The sequence below is a fragment of the Geosmithia morbida genome (genome assembly GCF_012550715.1).
Source record: "Geosmithia morbida isolate 1262 chromosome Unknown scaffold_5, whole genome shotgun sequence".
Classification (NCBI taxonomy): domain Eukaryota; kingdom Fungi; phylum Ascomycota; class Sordariomycetes; order Hypocreales; family Bionectriaceae; genus Geosmithia; species Geosmithia morbida.
The window spans coordinates 902,612-924,409 of record NW_023336192.1 but is presented as its reverse complement, the minus strand read 5'-3'; the positions used below and the strand labels follow the sequence as shown (position 1 = coordinate 924,409).

The window sequence follows — 21,798 nt, the reverse complement described above, 5'->3', positions numbered from 1 at the left end:
AGAGCAAAAAACGGCCTGGCCTTGTGGTGACAGAGCCGAGCGGTCGCCACAAGGGTTAAGGTAAGGGACGATGGGAGGGGGGAGGGGGCAGAGTGTTTGATTGATGGATGAGTTGGAGTAGTAATAATAATCTACGTCCTGGGCTCTGAACCTTGAATGTAGGGGATCGTGGATTCGAAGGGACGGGACGGGGGCAGTAGTGGAGATTTGGATGTGTGTCTACGGGGGACTGTAATACGTATCAACTAAACTCCCCTCTTGCTCTCTTTCCTGTCTCTCTCTGTGTCTGGTCTGTCGCCGCGGCTATACTTTGGTGGTAACAATATTCTGCCCGGCGTCTACATGATGTAGTTTAGGGGTGGTAGGGAGAGAGAATCTGTATGTGCGGAGGGAGGGGCAGGGGGGATAGTGCTCTGTGCCAGGCGGAGGAGCACTAGGTACCAACCGGGCACTGGACTCCTCTACTAATAGTGTTTGGTTTCAGTACTCGACTCAGTCCTATTGGGCTTGTCTAGGTGGTCCCAGGGACGATTGTACTCGAACTATTAATGCTATTTTGGAGCGCTGTTACTACTCCTTGTATTACTTGTATCGGACAGGCGGGAGCTACAGGAGGGGCTTCATAGTGCCTGTAACTAACTGCTGTAGCCGTCATCCAGGGGGGAGGCCCAACAAAAGTCCGGCGCTGCATGCCAAGGACGGTATAGAAAAAGGAAAGAAGAAGAGAAAGACAGGACCAGGGCACCCCAAGCACCCTACGCGAGTCGTGAAGCCGCCCGGAACGTGGAATCACGACGCACAATGGCTACATGCCTATTTCAACTCATGCGCACGTCACCTATCATACACATGCATCTCTTGGGGGAGAATACAAAACGAAACGACAGAGGGGAAAAAAACACTTGTCTGATGCTGATGACTTGGAACCCTTGTAGTATCCGTACAGATTATACCTGATGGTGGCCATAGCCCTTGTCAAACCTCGTACTCGCTGCAGTGCTCGTGCTGCAGCTGCTCGTGCCGGTGTACCACCGCCACCACCATCACCACCACCACCACCACTACGCCCCCTTTTGTTCCGCTGCTGTCCTTTGACACGCCAAATGGCGCTTCCATGCTTCCAGCCTTCACACGCACACCGGAGGGGAGATAAGGTGCTAAATCAATCCGCTGGCCTGGGCAATTGGACGGGCCACGAAAAGGGTGCCAAGGCCCAGGACATGCCAAGTGAGATACCCGGATTGACCGTCTAGCTACGGTACGGGAAGGAAGAAAGAAGAATTCCGTGAGATGCCACTGTGGCGTCTGCTTGTTCTCCCCTGATTCGGGCGAATACCATGATGATGGTAGTCAGTAGTAGAACGGCGTGCGGCGTAGCAATACTGCTCATATGTTATTTCGGTTGATATTGCTAGTATGACAGTGATACGAGTACTACTAGATGCTGCTGCTTCGCAGAGAGAGAGGGGAACAGTATCATTACCAAACAAAAGAGGAGAAGGGGGAGAAGTCGACTTTGCCTCGTGTGGTGCCATGGTGGGGCATTGACCGCGAACTTATCCAATAGAATCTCCCCCTCAACCCACTCGACTGCGGGACGTCTCTTCTGTCATGTATCTCTGTCTGTTTCCCCCCTCTCTTTTGATCCTTCTCTGTTTTCTTTCCTACCCTTCTTCCCTTGTCGAAATACGAGTACGTATAATGGGAACGGTGGGATGTGCGTACTGTAGCACCCGTACAACATGGCACTCATTAGCCGTGCGAGTAGTACGAAAAGGTGGCGTTGCAAGCATCCGAGAAATTTCTTGGCACGGCCAGCAGAAAAGTCCAGCTTTCGCAACCCTAGACTCATGACCTCTCTCTGTCTCGGGCATTAGGGACCCTGTGTGACAAGGCCGGGGGGGCACTGGGATTTCTCTCAGCAGGTCTGAGCTCACATACATCTACATGCTTGTACTCGTACGCAGATACAGGCAAAGTTCAGGAGTTCAAGAACCCGTCATCATTCGACAGCGTTCCAAAGAGTCGGGGGGCAAACCCCTACTCGTACAAGCACTAGCAGTATCAGTACGTGATTTTCTTTCAATCACACGCACGTCACGCTCGCACGCACACACATAGTACCGCGAGCACGGAAACATCTGGGCAGTGAAGGGCTCTTAGCGGTAGGTGACTCGAGGGGGACTACTGAGTGTTACGGCCTGGGGAGGTGAAGAAGCCCTGGGTCCCACCTTGTGCCGTCTTTAGACACTGTATGCCCACCTTTACGCGGACCCTGGATGCTCGTAATCATACAACTACAAGTACGGAGTATTGCTAGTAGTAATACCGCACCGAGATCCAGCAGTAATATAGAACACTACTATGTAATACGAGTACTCATACTCGTACTCTACGTAGTCCGGGTTAACACTCCGCAGAGAGAGAGGGAGAGCTCCGCAGAGGGAGAGCTCCGCAGAAAGAGGGAATCCAGAGTCTGGAGCAGATACCAAGAGGATTCTCCAGAGATATTACAGAGATGCCGGCTTTTGCCTGGCCCCTGGCCCGCTACGTCACGGAATGTCTCTGATATATGTACAGGCATGGGAGGTATTATATGTAGTACCACTGCCTAATATTACAGTAATAGTAATACCTCGCAGCTATTATTATTAATACCTGTGGAAATCTATGTCCAGTCTTAACACCGAACAGCATTGATAATACTCCACGAATATGAGCTTGTGTCCGGCATTAACACCGGACAGCACTGATAATGCTCCACGCATATGCGTGCACTATGTGTCGACGACTACAGGCGTTGAGGCGTTATGCTCGCAGCTCGCAGCCGTGATATGATATTGCCAGCTGATATCATGGACGGACATGGGTCCCACCAAGATCCACGTACACGGTACGAATATATGACCTACACAGAGTGTTATTGCTATCAAAGCGCAAGTACTAGTCGAGTGTTGATATACTCGCAGACTTAGCACTCTTCGTAAAGTATATGGCAACACGCCGTATACGAGTAATATATACTGGAGAGGGCCTCGTGACATTATCGACGCCACCGAGAGGGCATCAGCCGATAGGGTCAGAGGCAGAGGCAGGTCACGGGACAGGTCTCTGTTGAAGGAACAGTTCCCGTCAAGGGCTCAAGTATAATAAATAATACATGTACGACTCGTACATGCATCTAATATAATATTCCCTTATCCGTGTCCCATCCCCGCTATGACGGGGTGGCTGTCTAGGTGGATTTAGTGCTGGTGCCAACGCTGCAAGGATCCATCATGGGAAAGCAAAGACTTGGCATGTCTGTACCTGTAGTACCTGTATGTACGAGTACGGAGTAACCGTGTGCGAGTAGCGATTATGATACCCCCGTATGGCACGGATACTACAATACTGATAAAGAGAGAGTGAGAGATGGGACAGGAGGATGGACAGAGAATGGAGAGATGCCTATATCCAGCCATCAACTGTAGCATCACTGTCCCGTCTTGCCAAAATGACACGGCTGACACTGTCTACCATTCCCACGCACCAGAATGAATACAAGTCCACGGGTAGGGCTTCGGGTATTGACCTGTACACTGTACAGGCATGAGTGCTTGGTAGTAAATAACACAACGTATTACCTAGTAGCAGACGTACGGTATCAGTAGCAAGTAGTACGGCTCGCACTCTACTCGTACTAGTAACTCCGTACCTTGGAAAATCATCTAGGCCGTCGTAAGACTTAAGAGCCGAGAAAAAAGGCCGGCGCTTCAAACTTATGATGATCTTCATTGCTTTACCAAGAGAACAACGCGCTTCTTCCAATACTACATCTTCTCCCCCCCCCACTCTCCATTCTATGAATCCGCCGTGAACCCGTTTCAGGATGCACATAATGGATATCTTCACCATCATCGCCCCACGTGAAGAAAAAAAAAAAGTAGGAAAGAAAACCCCGATTATCTAGTTCTCACAGCTCATCTACAAGTAAGCCAAGCGTACTAAGCAAAGCAGATACGAGTGTCATTACTCCGCAGTGCTTAGCCCAAACGAGGCAAAATGCTACCGAGGTAAAGAAAATCTTCGTATCGGTGTAACGCCGCTGTTCGTTACCGGAATTGCACCGTTGAGTGTGTTTGTTTACCTGGCAACCCATCTAGTCGGTACTTTCTATATGGAAAGAGAGAGGAGGGGGGCGAGAGAGGGAGGGGTACGAGTAGAGAGAAGAGAGAGAGAGAGAGAGAAGAGAGAAAGAGACCCCTAAACATGTACAGAGAGGGGGGGAGACTAACGCGGTGGCATATGCCTACGTCACTCCTGCAGTTCTTGGGAAAGTCCCGCCTGTTGGTTCCATGGGTCCTTCATCCCTCTCTGGTCAATCACGAATCAATCTTGGAAGGGTGTCCACTATTTATTCTCCTTGCTTCTTTCTTCTCTTTACTCTGCTGCTGCTGCTCGCTGGCTGGGTCTGTACTGTAAGCCTACTGGGGAGGGAATAGTAATACATATATCAGCAGCAGCAACTACAAAGCCGCCCGTCCTACCAGTACAGCCTGCAATACTCCGCCATCTCTCTGTAGGCGGTCTGTTTCGGTTTCCTGCCCGTCCATTTTTTTTTGTGGGTGACTACATCGAAGAGACAAGTCTGTGTGTGCACGAGGGCCCGAGGCAAACATGAGCAGTAGCGTAGCAGTAGTAGCGCTGCTGCTCCGTAGTACTGATGCTACTTACTAACCGACCAGACTTTCGACTTTTACTACGAGTACTGAGCAAAGTGTTATTTCGCGATGATCTCACTCTAAAGCTATGTTCCCTTTCCCTCATCCCGCCCAAAATACGAGGGGGAGAACCGGAAAAAAAAGAAGAAAAGTGCCCACTCCGCTCCGCCACCGGGTCGGACTGTGTCTATGTGATATCCGACACTATCTGTACCATCATCTCGAAGAACCCTCTCCCCTCCTCAGTCCTGGCGCTTATTTCGGGCATGAAAAAAAAAAACAAGCCAGAAAGGATATATTATACCTTGCAAAAGAGGGAGTATCTTATACTGAGAAATACGACATTATTCATCTATAGACCACGATATATTCGAATATGATATGATACCCATAGGAAGCTTTACTTTCACGATGCGGACGTCGCTCTTCTCCTCTTTCTCCTTCACCTCACATCCCTGTCTTGTCAATAAGAAGAGGAAGGACGAAACGGAGAGACCGCTGGTCGCACCCATGCAAACCGCGCTGGTCCCCTAATCCTACTAAGTATCCGCAGTACAGAGGCGCTAACCATCATACTGCATCGTGCTAGAGTCTAGTAGACAACTCCCCATCCCATCATGTTTGCTTCCACTAACCGTGTTCTTTTTTTATTGTTCTTTTCTCTTTTCTTTCCCCTCCTCTTCTTTTCACCTCTCGAAAAAAAAAACCCTTGCATTTCATTGGCAAGAAGGAGAAGAAAAAGGAAGAAAAAAAAAGTCGAGTTCTGATACATACTCCATCTCCCCTCCCTACCCTTCCTTTAAAACACCACACCCCTCCGTTGGCATGATGCGGGGGGAGGGAGGGAGCGTCGCTGGCAATGGAACCGACATCTCGGGGTCGACGTCGCACGTGACTTGTGTTTACAAACCATCTTACTAGTACAGCATTTAACAATATCATGCATCTTTATCATCTAATACTAGTCAGGGTGACGATATTGCACTAGTATTACTGCGTACTATGAAGACTCCAAGACTCTAGGGCTCCCTAGACCCGAGATTTATACTCCGGTTAGATCTCCTGGGTCGGCCACATGGCAAACTTGGTCCTGTTTCTCAATGACTCGCCTGGGTTTAGTGACTATCGAACCTAGTACTTGAACCATTCTACTTGGACACCGTTGTATAAGAATGACTAGCAGTACAGGTACTACTACTGATGGGCATTTTGACGTAATCCTCCCCCCTGTCATCAAAGACAAAAAAGGAACAGAGAATAAAAGTAAACATTGAAAGAGAAAAGCAATAAACCATCTCGCTATGAACCGGGGTATCCGATGCCGCACGCCACCATCGTTTGTTTTCTAACCGTCGTTCACATCATTCCTTTTGTTGTTCTGGTAAAAACCCGATTGCTTCAACTTGTGTGTATGATACATAAATGTATCAGATCAAAAAAAAAAAGGCAAGGGGGAGAAGGGAAGGAGGATAATATTGTCATTTCCTTTCCACTCGAAAACAAAAGAACATTCACCTCTTGGGAAGGGCATTTCTCGCCAACGATGACGCCCCACGGCTGTGCCCTCCAGCATTCCACCCTTGATTAACACTGTTCTTGACAATCAATGCCGCTGCCGCCGTAGCAGCCTGCCTCTCCTTCTGACGGTGCCTCTCCTTGAGGTAGCCCGCAGCCTCGGGCCTCATACGCAAGATGCGCAAGATCACGTCGTCGCTGGGGTCGGCCTGTGCCTCGCGCCACTTTTCCTCCTTGGCTTTACGCATCGTTCCTAAGTTGCGGGACATGAATATGCTCTTGCCGCGGCGGATGGTCCCCATGCTCGCGAACCCACCCATTGCCACCATGCCGGGGGATGCACTCGCGGGCGGGTGCGCGTGTGACATAGACTCGGGACGCGATGATTGTTGCTGCTGCTGCTGCTGTTGGAGGGCCTGCTGTGCCCTTTGCGCCGTCGCCGCTGCCATGCGCTCTGACTCGCGTATGAGCATGTTGGTGTCTTCAAAGTACCAGTAGTTGACCGACTTGAGCTCATGCCACTTGGGCGACTTGAGAACGCTCTCGGGCACGCCCTCCTGCTCGCCCGTCACCTCGTCCTTGGCGTTGAAGAACTCGAACAGCTTCTGCAGCCAGTGGTACACAATGTCCAGCTCTTTACTCGCCAGTGGCTTCTGCATCGATGGTTTTTCCGACAGGGGCGGCACCACCAGGTTCTCAATCGTCATGAGGACTTCCTTCCATAGACGCGTCATGACAGCAATCATGGTCTGGTCGGTCAGCGTCTGCTTCATAATGGCAAAGTTGTCGTCAAAGTACTCGAAGAGTGGTGTCAACACGCCTTCGATCTGTGCCGTTGTCACTACCGGCATCGTCGACGTGCGCTTCTTCCAGTATCCCGTCATTGCCGCCCCGATGCTGCCTGTGCCCAGTAGGCTTCGCAGCGTGTTGTGTGACAGCGTTGCGCTGATTTGGCTTGTGAGCTGTTTTCAACTGTCAGCTTTGTTCTCTCCCAGCATTCCGTCTCGATTCCTCTTTTTCGAATCGTAGACAATTTCTCCTCTGTGTGTGTGTGAATGACCTACCTTGTCTGTAATCTTGCGAACCATGTCCCTCTCCGTCCGCTTGAGGTGCCTGAATGCCCTGCCAAAGTGGAAGTGAATGTCGTCCCTCTCGCCCTCCATGCTGACGCGAATGAGTATGCGGCCTTGAGAGTCGAGATCGAGCCAGAACTCGCGGGGTAGGTAGTCCCTAAAGTGGAAGGGGTCCAGCTTGAGCGACGTCCTGCCGACATAGTCGTGATCGCCAAACGTGTCGTAGTCCCAGATCGTGGCAATCATGTTGACGGGTCCCTGGACCGTCACGTCAAACGACTCGTCCCACCGGGGATTGAGGTTGCGGTGGATGATGCGCGTCTTGTACAACCGCTTCTGGTACTCGTCGCCGAACACGACGTATGGGTCACTAAACCCTGACGAGTCGCATGCCTTGAGATCCTCGGCCTCTATGACTTTGATGGTGAAGGTGTACTTGCTGGGCTGCTTCTTGCTACGCTTCTTGCTAGCGCTGGCGTCGGCCTTTTCGATGAGCGTTGCACAGTAGTCTGGGTTCATCTTCTTCTCTAGTTTGTCAAACTCTTGCATGGCGTATTCGATATTGTTGAGCTTGACGAATGACTAAACACGCAAATCAGTCAGTACCAGCCATTGCACGTTTTCCCGACTGGCCGAAGAGGAAGGGGGAAGTCATACCTCGGGGTAGAATTGAAATGGTTCTGCCTTCTCTTTATTGTTCCATGCATCCTTGGCAAGCTGCATCCACTTCTCCTGGGTAGACATGGACTGCGTGGCCAGCTCCTCGGCTGAGGGACGATCCATCTCGTGAGCAAACTTCTGCTCGACAACCTCGCAGTAGTGTCCTATGCCGGCAGAAAAGCTCTTGGCCAGGGCAGTCCTGAAGCGGGCCACGTGGAGCTCGTTGTTCCACTCGAGCTTGTCCACCTGATCGCGCGTCTGGTTGAATAGCATGAACAGGTCAATGATCGACACACTATGTCTCTCAGAGTCCATGGTGATCTGGCCTGGGTGCTCGGAACGCACCTGGAACTGGTCCTGCTTGATGGCTTCGTCGACGTAGTCGACCATACGACCCTCAGCGATGCGGATCCAGCGCCACACAAAGTCGACGAGGAGCGTCTCAATATCAAAGGCAAAGGGGTGATCGGACGGCAGCGAGCGCTCGTGGATTCGGCGTATCTCCACCAGCTCCTGGTACAGATCGAAGCCGTCCTGGATGTCGATCTCGCCGCCCTCGTCCTGCACCCTCAGCATGATGGCCTGGAGGATGGCGTTGGCGTCCTCCTCAAAGCTGGGGAAAACCTCCTCGACCAGTATCTCTAGCGGATCCACGCCCATGATCTCGGGCATCTTCTGAAACCGCTTGCGGATCCGGTCGCATAGTTTTGTCACCGACTTGCCCAGCTTGACCACGTGCCCAAACTCCCAATCCTCCTTATACACCGGTATTTCTTTCTGCATGTACTCCCGGTACACGTCGACGGCTCTCTGGCGAAGACGCTGGGAAAGCTGCTCGGCGAATTCGCTGGCCGTCTCGGGCCTGGGTGAGAATGTCGGATCGTTTGTGATGTGGTTCTCAAGTATAAACATTACCGGGCCCATCTGCGGGGCCTTGGCGTCGTAGCACTTCTCCATAAGGTTGTAAAGCTCACGGAGAATTGCGTCGTACAGGCTATACAGGGTGTGCTGGTAGGCCGCCAGGTCGTGAATGGTCCACCGGCTTGTTTCAATCTCGTTAAGTGGGGTCGAGAAACCGTGGATGTGAGGCGGCTTCTTCAGCTCAGGCTGCGGGCCCTTGACGCAGTCGAAGACGGCATCCAACTCTTCGGGAATGATCTCCTGGTCCATGAATTTTCGAGCGGCCACCTCAAGAAGGCAGATGAGTCGCGAAGACTGCGGGACGCGCCACCGCACTGACAGGTCAGCCAGAAGCTCCACAGATTGCTTCGAGAGCGGTTGGTAGTCAAGCTCCGGGTCGGCATGGAGCTGGTCAAAAGTCATGGCCTGCTGGAGGATATACTTGTAAAATGCCCTTGGGTCAGGGGGGATAAATGTATAGATGTGTGCTTCAACGGTCCTGATGCTACTCCTGTCACCGATGGCCAGGGAGCCAAGGTTCAGACTAGGGTCGATAGCTGGACCTCCATTACTGGCGTTGGAGAGGGCCCTACCAAGCTCTGCATACACCTGGTCATCACTGACCATAGACTGTGGCCTACTAGGTACAGTGGGACCAGTCGAAGTCCTAGCCAGGAGGGGCTTAGCAGTCAGGATGTCGAGCATCATGGCTGACAGACAGGGTCCCTCTGACTTCTTCCATTCGTCAAAGGACTCATCAATGTCAAAGTCTTGGCTACCCAAGGCCCCGGGCATGTTGGCGCTGAGACGCAGCTGGTAGGATTTGAGGTCTCTAAGAGCGGCTTCCTCAGTCCAGGTCTGGCGGTTTTCGTTGATCTCAGCCTGGACGTCGGAGAGGCTGAGGCCAAAGATTGCAGCAACGACCTGGACGAGGGGCATGTCCTTGACCTCGTAGCTCAGGGGCACGGCGACCTCGATAGTGCCGCCGGTGCTGTCGGAGCTGCCACCGACCAGGTTCTGGTCGTTTGTGAGCAGCTTGTTCTCGAGAGTGGAGAGACGCGAGGCAAGCTCGGGTTTGTCCTTATCGTGGCCATGGTCCCGGAGAGTCTTGAGAGTGAGACGGACGAATAAAGCTAGATGACGGTCTGGGATGAGCTTCCACGAGTCGTCGTCTGGGGCGCAACCCTTCTTGGCGGCCTCGGTGGCGCGCGAGTAGAAGATGAGGACGAGGGGCTCGAACTTCCTCTCTCTGTCGATGCTCTTACGGAAGCTGGGGTCGGAGAATGCCGTGTAGACCTCGGCGAAACTCCTCTTGACGGCCGCATCGTTGAATCCAGGCAGGCGCTCCTGGCCCTTGACGACGCCGCCGACGCGGGCAAGGATGATGGCACTGAAGTTGTGCGGCAACTTCAGGCTCGATGAATTGCCCGAGCCATATTCTTGGATCAGCTGCCCTATGCTGGTCTGCGAACGGGGCGCGGGCTTTGGGGCTGAGACGTATTGCTTCTTCTTGGCCTTGGGCTGCAAGAGGTAGTGTAGATAGGCGGTACGGAGAGCGAAGCTGCGAGCGTCCTCGTGATCAACGACGGTGTGTTGGGCTCTGGAGTCGGCTCGCGACCTCGTCTCGCTCTTTGTGCTACTTCGTAGGCGCTGGGTGGCACCCCATGACAGTCGTGAGGCTGTCGACATGTCGTCGGGCTATATTATGCGGAAGTGGTGGGGTGAGAGCGGTGAGTGGGTACAAAAATGTTGTTGGTGTCGGTGTCGGTGTCGGCGTCGTCTGCGTCGTCGTCACTGTTTCACGGGGTTCGAGCCAGCCCAGAAGACAAGACTGGTCGGGATCATTGGCACAACACACACACAAACACATGCAAAGAAGAAGGATAGAGAACTGATTGAGGCCAGCAAATCCGAGATGCGGTGATGTGTGCGTGCGTGTGGGAATCAAGGAGGTGGTGTTCGTTGCAACGGTTTGCTGAGACGACTCGAGGGAGAGAAAATGGCAACTCGCTATTCGTACGGGAACAAAAGCGGTGGTGGTGGTGCGTATCTGCGACGCCTGACTGCCGTATTAGCGTCCCCCTCAATCTAGGGCCCTGCTATACTTACTGCTCACTCGTATGGGCTGGCTATTGGGTCAAGGATGGCATCAAATACAGGGGGCCATTTTTTTATATATAAAAAAGGGGGGGGATGGGGGGAGGGGCTAGTACGATGTAGTAATAACGCTTGGGGCTTGGCAGAGATAGACGTCATTGTCAGCCAAGGTTGTTTTTTCCTGTTGTTGTTTTTTTTGTTAATAGAGCATTACGGAGTAGTAATAAATATATTCCGTAGTATCTCAAAAGTGTTTCTACGGCGCTACGCCAAACGCTCCCTGATACCACTATCTATTACAGTACACAGTAATACGGGGTATCACTTTTGCTAATACTACTACCACTGCTCCTACTAGTACTAATCCCAAGAGGTCACAATTCTAGAAACACGCAAGGGACCCCCCCTACGAGTACGAGGCAGACTGCTTGCTCTCTTTGTCAAACGTCGACTCGCTGGTCTGATATTGGCTGCTGGTCGCATAAGCCTCGTGCGTCGAGAGATGTTGATACTCGGGTTTAGAGGCCAAATAAGTCAGTCTTGTGTTATGTTACATGCATGTAATAGTAAATGTGATACTAAACAGTAATTCGTGTCCACTAGTACGGGAGTCGCCTATGTTGTCTAGTAGCCGTCGCGCCCTCCATCCACAATTCGCTGCTTCCGCAACGTCCTCCAGCCCAATCGTAAGCTGTGATGACGCTATCACGATTATCACACTCGGTGGGAGAAGAAAGATGTAAGACCGTCACCGAGATAATGGTAGTAGTATTGAAGTGGACCGGACATTGTCACAATACCGAATTGGGGCAGTACAGGAGTGTTACTAGTATTATTACTAGTAATAGTGTGGAGTCGACATTTGGAGTCGACGTGACCAGCGCTGCAGACCGCGAACGAGTCATATACCAACTTATTCCCAACAGGCCGTAACGGACGTCTGCTGCCAACAGCTGGACTTTATGGTGTCAGATGACCATCATGTGAATATACGGCGGGATCATGGGTTACAGGCCTGACATGTGAGCTCCAAGAACGGTACTACTACTAGGCAGGTAGAGCAACAAGCCTGGTGTACTGCCTAGAGCGGACGGCTGTGCTTCAAGTGTTGCTATGGCCAGTAATATGACCACAATCAACAGGACGAGTAATAATACTACTACTGGTATGTACTACTACAAGTGGTGGGACTAATACCTGTAGAGCACCGGTGGCACGAGTACATTACATATATACATATTACCCGTACAGTCTGGTATTATCTCAATGCTAAAATTACATGCATTCAACCCGATATCTGCAGACTAGAGTACACTGAACATCGTCACCACCAGGAAAAATCGAATCCACTGCTAGCCAAATCTCCCGATCCCCTGGCTGCCTCCTGCAGGAGTCTTGCTCCAGCCTTCAAACGCCTAGCAGTCTGCAGACGCTGCAGCCTACAGCGCGTGACGCTTGGCGCTTCTGGCGCCTCTTGCGCAACAGCGGCGGGCCCTTTTCTTTCCCTTTTCGCCTGTAGCCGTGGGTTGTCGTCGTCCTTCCATTTCAATTCACAACAACTGATCCATTCGCACGAGGACTAATACTACTCGGTTGCTAATGACACCTCTTCACTAAGCATTAATTACTACCACTACTAGGCTCTAGCAGACTCTATGGGTACTGTTCATACTTACTAGCACAGCAGTAATAATACTGTTCACTAGTACCTATTACAGGCTACAGTACGATACAGCCTGCTATTCCGACTTTATTATTTCCTGCTACCAATATTAAACTGCGCCTAGTAGTAGTACGAGTAGCTACCGAAGGTACCAAACCAAAAGTATTAATTATTATTGCTCCGTACTGCCGCTCTCAACCACCACAAACAGGCCCCTTCCCTCCATCTCCCTCTCTCTTTCTCCCTCTCTCTCTCGCCTCGCCTCGTCTGCGTCGTCCACGGATCCCCTACTCGCACGCGGCCACCTCGACCTGCCTCCATGCTAACTCGCATTTCCAAAGTACTCAATCATTGTCAACTGGTTTAACGTTTGCCAGTCAGATGACGACGAGGCCTCTACTACTACTGCGCTGAGTGAGCCCCGCGCCGCCGCCAAATCGCTGCCCCCCCCCCGAGTGCTGCCGCACGGCAATGCAGAAACCGCAGCACCGTCTGCTATACAATCTTTCTTGTTCCTGGTGAACAATCTGTCTATTCCCTTGTCAATAGACACATTTGCGTCTTTTGTCAGAGCCTTGCGCCCTATCCTGCCGCAACCATCACTATGGGCAATGTTGGCAGTAGACCCGACGACGGGGCTACTCTGTATCTCAGGGACCCCAACAGATGTATGCCGTGTCCCTCTGTCTTCCTTGAGAGCATCTGCGTCTTCTTGACCTATGCTTGCCGCCAAACGACGGGAGAACCAGCTGACCGTGCAAAACAACAGTTACCATATCTTCCCTTGTTATCACGAGTCCTCGCAAGCGCTCGTCCGTACACGTCACTCCTAATGCCTTCCCACCGACTAGCCTCTTCGCCTCCAGACCCAACAACGATAGTGCCCATGTTGAGTTTGTTCAAGTGAGTCTCGCCGCCGCGTTTCCCTCCCACGATTGCTGGCGACAGCTGACGCTTCTCTATCTAGGACCCAGAGATCCTCGCCCCAGGATCGGCCCCCGGTTTCCTGCTCAAGCTTAACAGCGACGACGAACTCATCTTCACATTCACCTTTGTCATTCGCCAGGCGCAATCGGCAGCCCTTGCAGACCTCCAGGCGACCGATACAAACATCTCCGGCCTCACCTTTGCCTACGGCTCCACCACTCGTGAGGTCGACAATCTCCTGACACGCGAGTTCCACGCCGACCCCAATCTTCACAAGAATGCCAACGTCGAACTCGTCGGTGACTATGGCACTAACGGTAGCCCTGCTGTCACCTTCGAGTGGACGTGGAAGTGGAAGCCACCCAGGGCCGTTGAGGACAAGACTGGTGGATGGAGAAATTCCTGCTGTGTATGTTGAGCTTACCATCCTGTCTTGTCCCCTGCACCTTTTGCTAATCCTGCCGTCAGTTTGTCGAGTATGATTCGCGTGCCCACCGACTGAATGCCCTGGCCAGTTTTTCGTACTTTGTTGCAGGTAGGTGGTGTCCTGATCTGTCGCCCCTGGCTCCTTTCACTGACGCTTACTCTCTCATAGCGCCCCCTACCATTTTAAGCAGTCCCAGCTCGCCGACACCCTTCTACTTGGCTGCCCCTCCCAAAATCCGTGTCGCCTCTTCGCAGTCGGTCGACTCCCGCTTGACTGGGGATGTCATCGACGAGCCTGTCTCCCCACTGATTGGGGGCAACGAACTCACCCCTTTTAACAACCTGGCCGCTCCCACCACGTCGTCTCAGGAGCCTGTCAAGGTTGAGGTGGCAGGCCCCAAGCCTGGCGAAGATGTGACTATCAACGACGACGGTCCCGTCTTCCGTGCCACCCTCAAAGCTCTGGAACAAAAGACAGGCAACATGCGCTCTCGGATGAAAAAGGTCCTCAGGAAAGCAGAGCAGGCACACATTGCACAGACAGAAGCAAATGACGCGTATTCTGGATTTATGGACGCCCTGCGGGAGGCTTCCATAACGAACGCCAATGCCGTCCAGCCCGCTGTCGAGCACTACTTTGACAAGATTGCGCGCGAGATTGTCTTGTACGAGCGCCAAAACACAGCAAACCTGCAGCGAACCATCATCGAACCCATCCACAAATTATACCAGATCGACATCAAGCAGGCCGAGGCCAAGAAGCGCGAGTTTGATGAGGATAGCAAAGATTACTACTCCTACGTATCGCGATACCTTGGACAGCGCCAAGACTCGGTCAAGGCCAAGAAGCTTGCTGAGAGCGACTCAAAGTACGAGACCAAAAGGCGAAACTTTGAGCTGAAGCGATTCGACTACTCGAGCTTCATGCAGGATCTACATGGCGGACGCAAGGAACAGGAAGTCCTTTCTCACTTGACCAAGTTTGCCGACTCGCAGACAAAGTCATTCCTAGGCACGGCCAAGAAGATCGAGGTGTTACTGCCCCAGCTGGAGGCGCTCTCCAGCGAGGTCCAGGAGGCGGACAAGGAATACCAGTACCAAAGACGCGAACGCGAGGAGAAGCGTCGTGTCCTCGAGAAGGGTGGCGTGCCCCACCTGGAACCCGAGCAAGCGAGCAACGCTATTTTAGCCACAGCAGCTACAGGCAACGGCGTCCAACCCGTGTCCAGCTCCGACTCCGAATTGACGCGCGAAGATAGCACAGGCTCGCGGCTCAGAAACGTTGCACCTGGGGGAGGCGTCATGAGCCCCGTAGAGGCTTCCTCTACAGATGCCATGAGGTCCCCCGGCGGCCTAAGCAACAGCCCTAGCCAGGGCACCAAGTTTCGTGGCTTCCGAGACCTCGAAGAGCGGGACAGCACTCAGACCCATGGCTCACAGCGGAAGGAAGGTCTTCTGTGGGCCCTCGGTCGTACCAGTGGCCACGTGGATCCACGCAATCTGGGCAACCTGAGTGGACAAGGCTGGCACAAGTATGTTCATGAATTCCTTTCACCTCTTGCTACCCTCTTACGTCATCGAATACTAACTGAGATGAACAGATTCTGGATTGTCCTGGACCAGGGAAAGCTGTCAGAGTACAGTAACTGGAAGCAGAAGCTTGATCTTCATATGGACCCCATCGATCTGCGCATGGCATCGGTTCGCGAGGCCCGGAACCAAGAGAGGCGATTCTGTTTCGAGGTCATCACTCCGAGCTCCAAGCGTGTGTATCAGGCAACATCAGAGGAGGACATGAACAACTGGATCGTCTCCATCAACAACGCGCTCCAGAGTGCCATGGAGGGCCGTGGCATCACAGGGACCCCCAGAAGCTCCAAGACGGGGAGCGAATCCTCCTTTAGGAAGGACATCGGTTCCATACTCACGGGCAAGTCCCACTCGCTCAGCCACGGGCACCACCAACACTCGAGCTCCAGCAGCGGTGTGCCCGTTCGGCGCATCACGGTGGGCGCGCGGCCTCCGGCGGTGCGAACCACGAGCTCGGGATATGACGACACACCGGATAAGCTCCTGCAGATGGTGCGCAACAATGACCAGGGCAACACTTGGTGCGCCGACTGCGGCTCGGGTTCCAAGGTAGAGTGGGTGTCGATCAACCTAGGCATCATCCTGTGCATCGAGTGCAGTGGGATTCACCGATCGTTGGGGACGCACATCAGCAAGGTGCGGTCGCTGACTCTAGACATCAAGTCGTTTACGGTCGACATTGTCGAGTTGCTGCTGCTGATTGGCAACCGCGTGTCCAACATGGTGTGGGAATCCAAGCTGGACCAGGCGCAGAAGCCGACGGCGCAGGCCAGCCGGGAACAGCGGCTCAGGTTCATCACGGCCAAGTACGTAGACCGGGCATACGTGGAACCCATCTCGCCGACGCTATCGCGGTACGCCAGTGCCGACGAGACGCTGCTGGCCGCGATCAAGAAGAACGAGATTCAGCAGGCCCTCTACGCACTGGCGCTGGGGGCTAACCCTAACGTGGTGGACAAGATGAGGGGCACGCACGCCGTCTGGCTGGCCCTGGCAGCTGCAGATCCAGCATCACCATCTCCCACTCCTACACCTGCAACTGGGCCGGGAGGTGGCGCTGAGGGTGACAGCAAGGTCGTGCCTTTCCCCGTGGCGGAGCTTCTGACACAAAACGGAGCCGAGATACCAGCGACGCCACCGGCATTCCCGTTGGGACGTCACGCACAGGTCTATGTGGACCAAAAGAGGGGGAAGCCCTTAGTTGGAGGCAGCGGCGGTAGCGGCAGTGGAGAAGGAGGACGAGGAGGAGAGGGAGCAGGGGCCAGCGAAAGTCTCGGCTCGTCGCAGCAGTCTCTGGGTATGACTGTAGCGGAGAAGCTGCAGCGCGACAAGGAGAGCCGTCTGGCGAAACGGATGAGCGCAGGCGGACGGTTGGCGAAGTCGCCGATTCCCGAGCGGTAGGAGACGAGATTCTGGGAGCGATTGGTCAGCTAGGGCCTATGCCATTTCGAGTCAGATATGCTGTCTGATTCGGCAATGACGTGCCAGGCATCGAAGGATTACTTGCGGCATCCAATACGAAAGTGAGGCCTTGTGGGGCCTGCGCCTGTCTGTTGGATGTTTTCTTTTTTTCTATATGCGGGCGTTCTTTCCCCTTGTTTTTTTTTTTCCTTTCGATTCTGCTATTCGCGAGCATGACCTTGCAGCGTTGGGCAAGACTGATGACGACCCCTTTTTATTTCTCTCTTTTTTTCTCCCCTTTTTTTTTTCTGATTCTTTGAGTCGCCAGGGAAGGCGAGTTAATGAGACGATGGCATGTTGGGCCCACGGCGGTTTTTTGGGTGGATGAAGCATTTATCTACGATCATCTCTACGGTTCACGCAACAAATGATGAGAGAGGGACAAAGTTTGGATGAGGAGTTGGACAACAGACGAGAAAAAAACATATAGAGGGGAATGGAAGCGGTATAATGTTGATTGGCGAAGGACTAATTGGAGAAAGAAAAAAGAGTACTGGAGTCGGGGTTCTTTTTATTATCATTACGTTGGTGGGGGATGCGGAGGACATGGCTCGGATAGTATTTTTCTCGTTCTTTTTCTCTTCTTTTTTTTCAGGCGTATTATAATGGTTAATGGTAATGCTATATATTATCCATGCTTGTTTGGTGATGGTGTTGTCGCGACGATGAGTGCAGAGTATTTACAAGAAGGGGTGAAGAGAAAAGGGAGCATGATGTCACAGAAGAAAATGGATGGATGGACTTTGGACTGGTCGAGTAACACTTAATTATTACTTGTGATAAGTTGTACGAGTACGTAGGGCTGCAGGGTTTACAGGGGCCCACCACGTTTCTCAATCGTTTATGATGTACAGTAGCAAGTTTAACTGTCAAGGTTGGAGATCTTGATGGTATTACCGCCACAAGGCCCGACCACCTGACTCTCCTCCCTAATCCTATCCTGGTGCCATCGACAGCATCCAGCCCAGCAGCATAGCACAGTCGAGTCGGCCAGTCATCTGACATGGATCATGGCCATCGTTGTAGACCCAAGACTGGTAGGGGTCATGGTAATGTTTGCTTACAAATTGCGCTCAATACTGTAGAGCATTATTACTGATAGACATGCATAATCATATAGTAGGAAGACGAGGAGTCGTATTGGTATTGACAGCGGTGATAACAACACCACCTGATTTGGCCACGTCAGTCGCTGTAGTCAGTCTGTCCAAGAGTTCCCGTCGTGACCCGCTAACAAACGGTTTGGTGACCAGTTTGCCGTCAGGGGAGGGAGGGTGGACAAGCGGCATGACCAAGGGACTGGTAGCAGTACACATGTACAGCAAAGACGATTTGGAAAAATACAAGTACGGAAAGCGATCATGTCTGTACAAGTACCTTGGTTTCGACCAGTGCCCTAGAGGAGCATACCCGCACTCCGTCCCGCAAGGCTGCCTAGAGGGTTCCTGCTAGGCTGCCTTCGTTCTCCACAATCCACGGGCTGCATCGATTGCGCCCCATTCACGTTCCCTCCGTCCCTTTTGCCCCATCTCACCATCATCCCAACTCATAGGTCGTTCCTCCATCTTGTTCATTCGTCTTGTTCGAATCCATTGTTGCTTTTACCCCCTCCCTTTTAGTCTATCGTTTTGTACTCCTCCTTTACTGCCTATACGTTAACCATCACGCCCTTCCACAAGGACAAAGCTCATCCGATCCGACAAGCTACCGTGCTTACTAGTGAATACCACTGCTGTCCATTCTTCACGCCACTCCCCGACTTGTGAATCGCCCGCCCCGAAAAAGAAAAAAAAAGAAAAAAAGAAAAAAAAAAGGTTGGCTGCCTGGCTGTCCCGAATCACCAGACAGGAACATTGATTCGGCTGGAGAAGCTGGTCACATCGCTGCGGGTTTCGACACGTAGCAGCCCTCTTGTTCGTCGCGTCGTCGACGGCCAGAGTCACCACTCGCCGCCGACATGCCGCCTCGCGATGACAAGACCCAGCTGAAGCGTCCGCTCGTGAGTCAAGAAGTTCTCTCTGTTCCTTACCCCTTCTTTATGATATGCGCAAGCTGACATATCCTACCCACCTTGCTAGGGCTCCCTTCCGGAGGACGAGACGGAATCCAAGAAACCCCGTCGATCCAACCGCCTGGCCAACGGCGTCGCCGCCGTCAAGACTCCCGTTTCCAACAAGCGCCACCTGCCTTCGCCCGTCACCAACCCCGTAGATGAGACCGCTGGACCTTCAACCTCAAAGGACAAGGACGATGAAGTGGCGGTAGACAGAAACGCCCAAGGCAACGTGACGCCGTGCAAGGCCGAGGAGCAATACGAGCTCAGCCAGGCCCTCTCGTCGCCCCCCCAGGATACTCAGCCCATGAGTCAGTTCAACGACCCGAACGTCACCGCCGAGGGTGAAGAGGAGGAAGATGGGAACGACGAGGGCATCTGGGGCTATCTCGTCACCCTCGATTCTAGGTACGGTGATAAGCCACTCGTGCTCAGAAAGCGAAACGCCTGCCCTAGCCTCGACCAAGCGGAGCTGGCAACTGAGAAGAAGGATGACAAGTCCACGCCTGCCGCTTTACGCGATGAGGAGGCCTATGAGCGCACGAGTACCAGGAGGGCTCCTTCGGGGGGATACTTGATCGGTCGTCATCCAGAATGCGGTGAGTAACCGGCCAAGTCACTACTCACCTACGGCAATATAATCACCCGCTAATCATTCATGCGCATGCACAGACGTTGTTGTCAATGATCAGATCATCTCCAACCGCCACTGTCTCATATTCGCCGAGACCAAGGGTACCGACACAGTCGTCATGCTCAAGGACCTCTCGCGGAACGGCACCTTTGTCAACGAAGCCATTGTGGGGCGCAACCAGTGCCGCGAGTTGGAGCACAATGATGAGATCGCCGTCCACGGAAAGGCCCGCTTCGTCTTCCGCTACCCGCGCAACCGCCAGACAAACGGCTTCCACCAGCAGTACTCAATTCTCGAGAAGCTGGGCAAGGGCCACTTTGCCGAGGTGTATATGTCTGTCGACAAGTCGAGCGGCCAGCGCTACGCCGTCAAGATCTTTGGCAAGCACGCGAGCAAGCCCAAGAACGAGGTCCTCCAACAAGAGATCGGTGTCCTCATGAGCGTCAGCCACCCCAATGTCCTGTGTCTCAGGGATACCTTTAGCGAGAGAGATCGCGTCTACCTCGTGCTCGAGCTTGCTCCCGAGGGCGAGCTGTTCAACTACATAGTCACGAAGCAGAGGCTTAGTGAAGATGAGACGCGCAAGCTGTTCACCCAGCTCTTCAAGGGTATCAAGTATCTGGTAGGCCGACCGCATCGTCTATCCTGCATGGCCATGAAGGATGGGAACGCTGACTCATAAACATCTTCCTGCAGCATGAGAGGAACATTGTCCACCGCGACATCAAGCCCGAGAATATTCTGCTCATGGACAAGAACCTCCACGTCAAGCTGGCAGACTTTGGTTTAGCCAAGATCATTGGCGAGGAATCCTTCACCACAACCCTCTGCGGAACACCCAGCTATGTAGCCCCCGAGATCCTCGCCGACTCCAAGCAACGCAAGTACACCAAGGCCGTCGACATCTGGTCACTCGGTGTGGTGCTGTACATTTGCCTCTGCGGTTTCCCGCCCTTCTCTGACGAGCTGTACTCGCGGGATTTTCCCTACACGCTCTCGCAGCAGATCAAAAGTGGTCGGTTCGAATATCCTTCTCCGTATTGGGATTCTGTCGGCGACCCTGCACGTAAGCTTCCATTTCTCTCTCACACACTCTCCATATGTTCCATGACAGAAGGACAAGGAGAAAGGAAGAGGATGAAGAGAAAAAAGCTCAAAGACTAATTGATTCGGTTTATAGTGGACCTGATCGATTCCATGCTCATCGTTGACCCGGACAGGCGATTCACCATCGACCAGTGCCTAGCACACCCCTGGATAAATCAGACATCCACCAATGTCGATGACAGCACAGACGGCCTTGTTGGCGGCCTCGCGGGTCTCGAGGTGCACAGGAGGGGTCCGGTCCGCGAGCGAACACTCCTGTCGAAGCCCTACTCGGCGCAGGTGGCGGCCACGGTCACCGGCAACGAGAACAGGACGGCCAAAGTGTCTGCCGAGAATAACGAGCAGGACCACATCATCAACGCCTCCAAGGAGGAAGGACCTGCGCATAATAGGGCGCCGGCAGAGTTCATGGAGATGGGGGGTAAAGGAGACCAGGCGCTTTTTGAAAACGACGATGCAAGTATCTACCCCGACCGTCAGCAAGCGACTAAAGCCAACCAAGATAAATCAGCAGCAGCAGAAAAAGAAGCCGAAGACAAAGGCCAACGAAAAATAGAGTGATGGGGATTCCTTCCTCTGTGCTTGGAAGAATGGGAGAACAATATTCTCCCGTATAATTCTGTTTGCGAGGGAGACGGGGGCAAATCTAGTCTACGGGCAAGGACAAAAAATTGTGGTTTACAAGTTACGAATTTTCTAATTTATCATCTTCTTTTTCCAGGATTTTTTACACTCTTTATTTTTTATTACTGTGAACTGGTCTCTGTTTTCTCAAGGTATACTCCTCAACATGATATGGCCTGTCAAGTTGTAAATATCCCGTACATCAACAAGTCTACAACTTCAACATGTCTTTATATTGAAGTAGTAGTATTGTACAACATGTGTGAGCGTCGCATGATCAGCTCCCAGAAGGGCTGTCGGAGGCACAGGATTTACGGAAAGGACCTTGTCGTTTCCCTCGATATGATTGAGCAAACTGTGAATAT

General features: G+C 52.7%; 3 protein-coding genes across 3 annotated transcripts; 2 read left to right on the top strand and 1 right to left on the bottom strand.

Moving 5' to 3' along the window:
- Window positions 1-6,214: 6,214 nt before the first annotated feature.
- On the bottom strand, window positions 6,215-10,540 carry GMORB2_6280 (Ca2+-dependent lipid-binding protein, contains C2 domain; the record flags this gene model as incomplete). The annotated part of the gene is made up of 3 exons (XM_035468250.1): window positions 6,215-7,180; window positions 7,283-7,873; window positions 7,949-10,540. 3 exons carry the CDS (start codon window positions 10,538-10,540, stop codon window positions 6,215-6,217), a joined length of 4,149 nt encoding a protein of 1,382 aa, XP_035322231.1.
- A 2,675-nt stretch (window positions 10,541-13,215) lies between these two features.
- Window positions 13,216-16,955, top strand: GMORB2_6279 (Arf-GAP with SH3 domain, ANK repeat and PH domain-containing protein; the record flags this gene model as incomplete). Its single annotated transcript, XM_035468249.1, has 6 exons — window positions 13,216-13,279; window positions 13,381-13,514; window positions 13,579-13,947; window positions 14,007-14,073; window positions 14,134-15,496; window positions 15,566-16,955. 6 exons carry the CDS (start codon window positions 13,216-13,218, stop codon window positions 16,953-16,955), a joined length of 3,387 nt encoding a protein of 1,128 aa, XP_035322230.1.
- A 2,017-nt stretch (window positions 16,956-18,972) lies between these two features.
- On the top strand, window positions 18,973-21,370 carry GMORB2_6278 (serine/threonine-protein kinase CHEK2; the record flags this gene model as incomplete). The annotated part of the gene is made up of 4 exons (XM_035468248.1): window positions 18,973-19,014; window positions 19,094-19,667; window positions 19,741-19,891; window positions 20,923-21,370. The coding sequence occupies 4 exons, from the start codon at window positions 18,973-18,975 to the stop codon at window positions 21,368-21,370; spliced, it is 1,215 nt and encodes a 404-aa protein (XP_035322229.1).
- Between the last annotated feature and the right edge of the window lie 428 nt (window positions 21,371-21,798).